Raw genomic sequence first — 9,415 nt, forward strand, 5'->3', positions numbered from 1 at the left:
TATCAACAAGCATTTCTCCCACCTCACTCAACCATTGCAATCGGTATGGAGTGGGATGTTCCTTAGTCTCAAGATTTAGTTTTGACACTAATATTGTACTAACGACATTTGTACAACTTTCACTATCAATGATCAAACAACAAACCTTACCACCAACTAGACACCTTGTATGGAAGATATTTCCTCTTTGGTCTGCTTCTTGGTCTTTGATCTGGCTTTCTAAGAGCCTCCTCACCATAAGCAAGTCACCTTCAGGAACAATAGCATCATCCTCCTCATGACCATCCTCCTCATCACTTGAGTCTTCAGATTGAGATTCTATCTCTCCACTAGTCATGATCATTGTCTTCCTTGTAGGACATTGATAGGCAATGTGTCCAAGGCCTAAGCACTTGAAACACTTGACATCTCTACTCCTTTGACTTACCACCACGGGTTGTTTGCCTTGGCTTGTAGTCACAGATCCTTAAGTGCTTCCTTTGTTGGGCCCTCCTTCTTGAGTTTGTCCATCCATCTTGATGATTTATATTTGGAACTAGACTCCAAAGAGAATTTGGACTTCTTCCTCCTCAATTGCTCCTCTACCTTCAAAGCTTGTTGAATTAGATCATCCAACTCAACATAGTGTTGTAATTCAACAATGTCTTGGATGTCTTGATTCAGCCCATGCAAGAACCTTGCAATAGTGGCTTCTCGGTCTTCATGGAAATTAGACCTCAACAAGGCCAATTCTATCTCCTTGAAATACTCATCAACACTTTTAGACCATTGTGTTAGCCTTTATAGTTTGTTGTGAATATCCCTGATGCGTCTAGCTCCATGCCAGAGTCAAATTTGGCGCCTGTGCCAGACCCATGGCTTGTCTCATGCGCGTGGCCTGGTCCATCTTTGGCTCGGCCAAAACCATGGACCAAGATGCTACTAAGCATCTTTAAACCCCATTGGGCTATTTTTAGCTTACTATCATGGATCAACCCTATCAGTTGTCCAAGAGCATTTTGAGCCCTTTTTGCCCTAGCCCTAGTCATAGGACCACTTATGCCTTCATGGCCATCATAATCGAGGTTAGGCTCTTTGGGGTTCACATTAGCATGCTTATTCTTTGATGAAGACACGTCCATCCCCAACAACCATACTGGTTCTCATCCTTATTGGTGTTGCGTGTCACCCGAAACATCCAAAAAAATAGTCGGATGGTGCAGGGCAGCTCCATCACATTGCAAAATATATTGAAAGCTCATATAAACCCCCAAGCATTCGAGTGCAGTTGAAATGGCGCCACCTGAAGGTGCCTCAGAACAACGAGATACCACCCGTCAAAGGGTATCTTCACCCCAATCCTACGAGTGATGTACTTGTACATATAGAAACTCCACTTGTTCTCGGTCTCTGCCAAGAGGTCTTAGCATACCCTATCATCAGCCCTTAGGGCGTACCAACAAATATCATTGGTCGACTTGACGAAGATGTCGACATTCGGCTTAGCAGTACCCGTGTAGGAACTGGGGATGTCTAACTCCTCGCGATCCACCCATTAGTATTGTGAATCTGAATGGTTTAGTGCCTCCAGGATCGTAAAAAGATCAGCTCGGGCAACGAAATTTCTCCCCATTATCAACCTATCACTAGAGGAAGTGTCAGAATCTGAACTAGATATCCCATCCAAGAAAATCTGCCCGGTCCAGAGTGGTAGTTTTCCTTATGACCCTTCCCCTCCTCTAGTTACCTAGTAACTACGAGAGCGAAAGGTCTCTCCGACCATAACCACGGGTAGAGGCAAAACTTGTACGCCGACGGTGACAAGTTGACAAGGAAGTAAAAAAGGTGGAGGTCCAGGTAAGACCGCCACCTCATTAAAGCTCGAGTCATGTTTGGCGCTAGGCTCCATAAAGATATACGATTTAAAATAACAAGTAAAAAGGGAAGGAGAGAGACAATTATCGGATAAAGTAAAGTTGAGGATGCAAGCAAAAGTTTTAGTAAATGAGATAGCCCGATAGCACGAGATTGCAAAAAGAAACTTCAAAAATTCTAAAAAATCAAAGTGAAGTGAAAGTGAAGGAGGGACCCCCTATTTATAGGGGGAATGGGACTGGGGCCCCTCGTAAAGACCCAACCCTAGGAACCACAAGATGAGGACAAGTGGCGAAAGGGAAAAAAGCCATCATGACTCTTGACCTTTGACGTTCAGATGCCTCTTGCAAAAGGTGGCTCTGGCCTCCACGTGTCCACCACCAATAAAGCACAACAATAACTCCCACGCGTTCCAGCTATCACCAAATCACCATGACGATTCGAATCACATCGACAGACCTTTGGCATACTCTACCATGTCACCCGGAAGACAAGTGCCATGTCAAACTTCCGACCAACTAATTCCTTCTGGATAGATCGGTCTCTCCTGACCAACTAACCTCTACCGGTCAAGCGAGCTAGTATGACCAGGCAGCAGGGCGCCTCCCTTCAGGACATTATCTTTTTTAAATCAGTCATGACAACGAAGATCATCCAAGAACAATGAGAGTCTGCCAGCACGCTCAATCACCGAGCATGCTAACACACTAGGGGCAACTGTTCCATCCCGATCAACCGAACATCTCGTTCGACCAGGATGTGACCCATCCAACCAAGCAAAGTGCAAGTAGACACAGACCAGACTCTTACGTCACCCTCACATAAGCCTTAGAAATGTCGCTGACACTTCATTAAATGCATCCCCCAATTGGGATCTACCACGCCTCTTGGAAAGTCAATCAGTCCCCTAAGCCAGACAGGTCCAACTTGGAGGCTTTCGTCACCTCACGTCAAGTGTCACTGCTCCTGACACCTCATTCAATGCATCCTCAATTGAGCTCTGCCACACTGCCTGCAACTTCAAGTTGTCCCCTCTGACAGGTATGGTCAGATACGAACCTACTATGCGGTAGGGACAAACTTGTTACGTCCCTATGACGCACACTACCAGATCACCATCAACCACTGAATATATGATGTCACCATAACATTTACTATAAATAAGGGGTATTCTCCCATATCATAAATACTTCATTCACTCTCATAAGCATATTAACTCTCTCATTCATTGCTAGCATTTACTCTCATCTACTCTCATTTATTCTCTATTAATCTTCCTTAAACTCATACTGATTTGAGCGTCGGAGAATCTTTTTAGGTACCTCCACAGGCGGGTCCAAGCCTCATTCCAACCAATCTCTAGAAGTAAGCTACCCAATTGAATCCTTCATTCTGGCAATATCCAACCAACACTAAAAAACAATAAGGATAACCAAAAGGAATAAAATAAGATTTAGAATGTGTAGTAAATAAGGAAAAAACTCATTCAAAAGCCATATCAACAATTTAAAGAATATAAAATATCCATACTATGTTGTATCAACTTTACTAACAATATGTTGGTCTAGTGACATAAGGTTTTATTATATTTACAAGGTCGATAATTCAATTTCTGGGAGCGACACTTATTGAGAGAAGCGGTTATAAACTCCAAAAGGGATTAATTCATTCCCCCAAAAGTGAAAAAATGCCCTTATTAGTTCCATAAAAAACTCATTACATGGAAATGTTAAAAAAAGGAAGAACACTATTAATTAAAAAAAGTAAAAGCACCATAATAGGTGGATAACATTATTTCATATCAGTAATGGCAATTGAATTTTGCAATCCAGCTACTCAGCTAGTACATTGCCGCGTAACTATTACGTGTCCACTCATCCATATGCTGACTAAGATGCAACTCAACTTTATCCTAACACCTATAATGCAAAAGATAACATTGAAAAAGAAAAAAATGTGCAACATTTATTATTAATTATTTTCATTTTCATTTTTTATTTCACAAAATTTATTTTAATTTGTTTCCACTTTCCGAAGAATCCTCCGATGTGATTGATAAGAGGAAATTACATCAAAGACATGTTCTCTAATGAAATAAGAACTTACTAAATTCCTAAATATTAAATCAGGTTAAAAGTTTGATTTTTTGTATGGGATATTGATTAAGAGAGATAGTTATCGAAGAGATACGTTTGATAGTACCAAAAAATTAGTAGAGATAGTTACATTTTCTAAGGGTTTATTTGGGAGTTGGATTTTGGAGGGGAAAGAATGAAAAAAATGAAGGCTTGAGAGTCATCTCACAAGTGTATTTCATGTTCCTAAACCTTCTTTTTCTTTTCTTTCCCCTTCAAAATTTAACTCTCAAACTAATCCTACAACTAATTTTTTTTCCCTTATACATGAGAATACTCTTCAATATTTGAAAAACATAACAAAAACGGACACTTTTCATAATGAGATGAGATCTCATGCTCACACCCAAGTCCCTTTCAATTAAGTCAACGTACATCGGTTTATATGATATATTTAGCAAAAATGAGTTTAGCGAAAAGTATGGATAAAAACTTTAATTATTAAATATAAAACTTACATTCAAACATCTATGTTTTAAAAGGGATTATTATAACTAAAAAATATGTTTTTAGTTTCCCATCAACACTTATTACCTTAGATATGCTTAAAATGTACCCTTAACTTTGGTACATGTTTGAAATCTCTTTTTTTGTTATTAACAATAAAGCTGTGAACGTTCTAAAACAGACTTAAAAGAGTAAAGTTGCAACATTATATTTACTTCATAGAATTCCTATTGCAAGACACTTTGAACACTTCAAATATAAGTTGTACAAATCGATTTTTAATTGAACCGTACTGACCATACTAGCTGATGTTTATTTAAATTAATTTTCACTATGTCAGAACAACAAAACAACTGCACTTAAAATTGTTATTTAATACTGTTTTTGTGGCGTTTTTTATGTGAGGGCAGTAGTACACAAGGTCATATTTGACAGCATTTTTTGTAGCGTCATTAAAAGTAGACATTTAACAGCGTTCACGGAAGCGAGCGATGTTGAATTTCCACTTTCTAAATAAGACAATATCTCTCCCAAACATTCTATCAAACACATGATAAACATGTCCAACTCCACCATATTTACAATAGATTTGTTAAATCACCAACGACTTCAACTACATTCAACCTTAATATATTCCAATATTATAAAATAACATAGGAGTAATTAGATCTTACACAAATTGTTGATTCATTCTCCTCCAATGTTTACCATAGCCAAAAACCTAGAACACCATAACTGCATAACTTCGCAACAATAAAAATCACACTATTATTGAAAATAGAAATAAATGAGCTAAAATAAGAAAACGATTTACCTTATTCTTGAAGAGAAAAACCAAAAATTGATAACTTACTTGAAGAGAGAAACTAAAAACAAAAGAGAGAAAAAAATGTAACTTATAGAGAATAAGAAAAGTAAGAGAAATAATAAACTGAGTGATATGTATTATTGTGTGAGTTTTGTTTTTGAATTTGAAAAGATTTCGGCTCACTAGAACAAGTCATTAAGAGCGTTTACTAAAGAAGTGATGTTAAATATATGAACACATTTAACAGCGCTTTCTTCAATAAATGTGTTAAAGATAACACATTTAACAACGCTTATTAAAGAAGTGTTGTTAAATATATGAAGTATGACATTTACCAGTGGTCGTTCAATAAGCGTTGTTAAATATAACATCTTTAACAACGCTTCCTTCAACAAGCACTTTTAACGACGTTTATTGAAGAAGTGTTGTTAAATATATGAAGTATGACATTTAATAGCGCTGACTTCAATAAGTGTTGTTAAAGATAACACTTTTAAGAGTGTTTGTTTCAATAAGCGCTGTTAATTCTCTTCCGTCTTACATTTAACAGCGTTAAACACATAAGCATTGTTAAATACCAATTATGGCATAGTATTTTACCAAAATATTTGTTTTAAGGATGAAACACAACTTTTATTTTTGTTTATACTTCTAAAATATAGTCTTCTATCAATTGACACATCTTATTTTAACAAATAAAGTAATATAAATAAATGCAATTATTATTTTCTTTATTAATTTTTTAATATTAATGTTAGTATAATAACCACAATTCCTAATTAAGAACTTCCTTCACAATTTTTGTTTCAAAAGGTGAACTCATAATATGAAAATTAATTTGGTGTGAACTCTGGATTTAGCCATATCTCATGTATGAATTAATAATCAATCACACAATTATGAAGTGTTGGGTGACGAAATCAATTTCCAATATAGTATATGAATCACCCATTCCTCTCCACGCATTCAACTCAACTACTCTTTCCTCTTTGAGGGAAAATTTAAGTTAAATTTTGTTTTGTTTTGAGGGTCTCACTCATCCTTCGTTCTCTGCATTATCAACCAACAATGGGAGGAGGCAATGGTCAAAAGGCAAAGATGGCTCGTGAAAGGAACCTCGAGAAGCTCAAGGCTGGTGCTAAGGGTATTTTCATTTTTCTCTTCTTTTCTCTCTAAAACTTATCATTTCTTCTTCTAAAATCGGAAAACTTGTTTCTATTTGGAGAAAAATATATATGAGATTTTGTACTAACATCTTTGGTCTCTTTGGTAGTTGCTTTCAAATTATATCAAGTAGATCAAGTTCAAATGCTAGTACCAACCAAAAGATATGAGACTTTGTGTTAGATTTGGTGTTAATCATTATTGATTTTTAATAATTTGGTTGATATGTGCAGGAAGTCAGCTTGAAACTAACAAGAAAGCAATGTCCATCCAGGTTAAAAAATAGTTTTATTTTTTTGCAGTAACTGAATTTTTTATAAGGGTTCTTTTCATTTAATTTTACCGTGTATAATTTATGTGAATAAGGAGTATATAACATTATTATTTTGTCTAAATATGTTTTTTTGGTACTTTTGGAAAAGGTTGTTATAAATATAAAGTGAGATTTGGATTGCAACTACTATATCATTCCAGAGATGATGTATAAATAAAAAGATTCACCTTACACATTATTCTTACTCTAGCACAAATCGGAGAGGCGTGGCTGTTAGAGAGAATCCAAATTCTCTAAGGGTTAGTTTGGGAGTTGGATTTTGGAGGGGAAGGAAGGAAAAGGGAAGGCTTGGGAACCATGAAATACACTTGTTTAATAGCTCTCAAGCCTTCATTTTCCCTCCCTTCCCCTCCATAATCCAACTCTCAAACTAACCCTAAAAGTGAGTTTGTCTTTATGAGTAAACTCTTAGAGTGATTAAAGCCTTGTTTGAGAATGTGGTTTTGGAGGGGAAGAGAAAGGAATTGATGGCTTTGTTAAAACTTTCTCATTGTTTGAGAGTTTGATCAAAGAGAGGGGAAGGTTTTTGAAGGTTTTCAAACCCTTCAAAACCCTTCATGTATCTATTTTTTATGTTCTCCTAATTTAGGTTTTTTTAATATAAAATGTCAAAATAGATAAATATGTTTAGTAATAATATATAAAAAATATTCTTCCATTAACATTAGTTTATCATTCTTCGTCTAAATTTCATACTCTTAAATAAAGAAAAGGATTTCCTTCATTTTCCCTTCTCTTACTCCCCTTCCTAACCTTTTGATCCTCTCCTTTCTCTTCCGATATGCGGCAGTTTTATCTTTTGTGACTGCCAATGGCGGCTTATGTCAGCAATTATATCCTTCCTTGTCCATAACAGGTTGTAAAATTAAAACTTTACTACAATTATAATGCTGGTCCCAAACTAAAGCTTAGAAAACTACGCTAGATTTTTGAATACTGGGAAAGTTTTATTTTCGATAAAGCTAGTGAATTATGAAATAGTATTATTATCTTGAAGTCATGGGTGTTTGCCACATGATAGAGGTATGCCATGTGTGCACAGCATATATACATAGCTGAAATTCTTTAAGGCTATCTTTTGGAGTTGGGAGATAAATGAAATTCCTTAAGGCTATCTTTTGGAGTTGGGAGATAATGGAAGGAAGGAGTCAAATGGGAATTGAAGGGAAGGAAGCAATAATGGAAGAATTAAAGGAAATGGAGAATCAAAACAAAATGATTCATCATAATGCATTTTTACAAACTTGACTTTTGTTGATATTTAAGTAATTAACTACTATAATTAAATTGCATATGCTCATCGATGAGATTTAATTTAGATATTTTTTGGTATTATTAATGACATTCTCTTATCCTATGAGCAAGTGATTAGTTCAGTGATTAACTCTCTTAACAAGTATCATTTTTACAAATTAAATATTTGACAATTAACTTGTACGATATCAAAAATTTCAATGAGACTTTACAGCAATATACCCAAAACTTATTTTCTCCAAAAGTCTCTTTGGGAACTTAAAAGTGAGAAGCAGAGTCATAGACCCGGTGTATATAGCACATGCAATGGTATTGTTTTGATTGGGTTTAATGGTATAGTTTAATATTTATGCAATGTCAGTGTAAAGTTTTTATACTATCAGTATATTATCCACCGTTGATTTGTTTTACTTTTGTTTAAGAGTCCATGATGATTAGATGATTTACTGACAGTATAAAAAACACTACTTTCGGTATATATATATTATATCCTTAATTGTATTGGTCTCATGCTAACTGTAAATTACATGTGAAATTCACTACTAAGATTATTGATGTATATACACTTTAATGAATATTGAATTAGGAGTTGAATATAGTATGAATGTGTTATATTTTATTTCTTGCTCACTGTGTTGCTATATAAAGTGACTGAAGCAGAATGGAGCCTTTTACTGATTAATAATTTAGTGATTGATGATATTGTAGTGCAAGGTGTGCATGCAGACATTTATGTGCACCACTTCAGAAGTGAAATGCAGGGAGCATGCTGAAGCAAAACACCCTAAATCTGATGTTTATGCATGTTTCCCTCATCTTAAAAAGTGAACCATATGAGGGAAGTTCATGTAGCCTCTTGTTAAATATATCAACAAATATATCTATGTTCTCTTTATATCAAGTGTCCTTCTGTGTTTATGTATTGTGGGGCTAAGGAGAGACCACATGGGATGTTTAATTTGTGACAAACTGTTTGTAACTTATGATCGTTAATATTAAGTTTATTAACAAAAACGTGGCATTCTAATCCTTACAACACATGAAATGCTTAGTTCTATCAGTGCTTAGAAGCTTTTATAAGTCTGATCCCAAATTTTCTGTCCCTTGGGGTCACAAATGAAGAATAATATATTAGCACGGTGAAAAAAATAGGGCCTTAAAATTTGATTTTTACCCTAACATAGGTTGCCTTATTACAAAAATATATAAATATACTATGAACATGAAGGTACCCATGAATAACCACAAATAAATGAATACGGAAATGGGTAAGCATCACTTGTACTCTCCCCTTGCTGCATGTGTACCCACAAATAGGTATGAGAATGAAAAATAAGTAAGCACTACTCCTACCCCTCTCATCCCATTGCCAACTCTAGGTGTGACGGTTAATTGAATTGGTAACATGAATAATTTAGG

At 35.4% G+C, this 9,415-nt stretch overlaps 1 protein-coding gene across 1 annotated transcript; it reads left to right on the forward strand.

Moving 5' to 3' along the window:
• On the forward strand, positions 6,142–8,992 carry LOC109332438 (uncharacterized protein At2g23090-like). The gene is made up of 3 exons (XM_019567420.1): positions 6,142–6,388; positions 6,642–6,682; positions 8,705–8,992. The coding sequence occupies exons 1-3, from the start codon at positions 6,313–6,315 to the stop codon at positions 8,822–8,824; spliced, it is 237 nt and encodes a 78-aa protein (XP_019422965.1). The 5' UTR covers positions 6,142–6,312; the 3' UTR covers positions 8,825–8,992.

The sequence above is a fragment of the Lupinus angustifolius genome, chromosome LG18, assembly GCF_001865875.1.
Source record: "Lupinus angustifolius cultivar Tanjil chromosome LG18, LupAngTanjil_v1.0, whole genome shotgun sequence".
NCBI classification, from domain to species: Eukaryota; Viridiplantae; Streptophyta; class Magnoliopsida; order Fabales; family Fabaceae; genus Lupinus; species Lupinus angustifolius.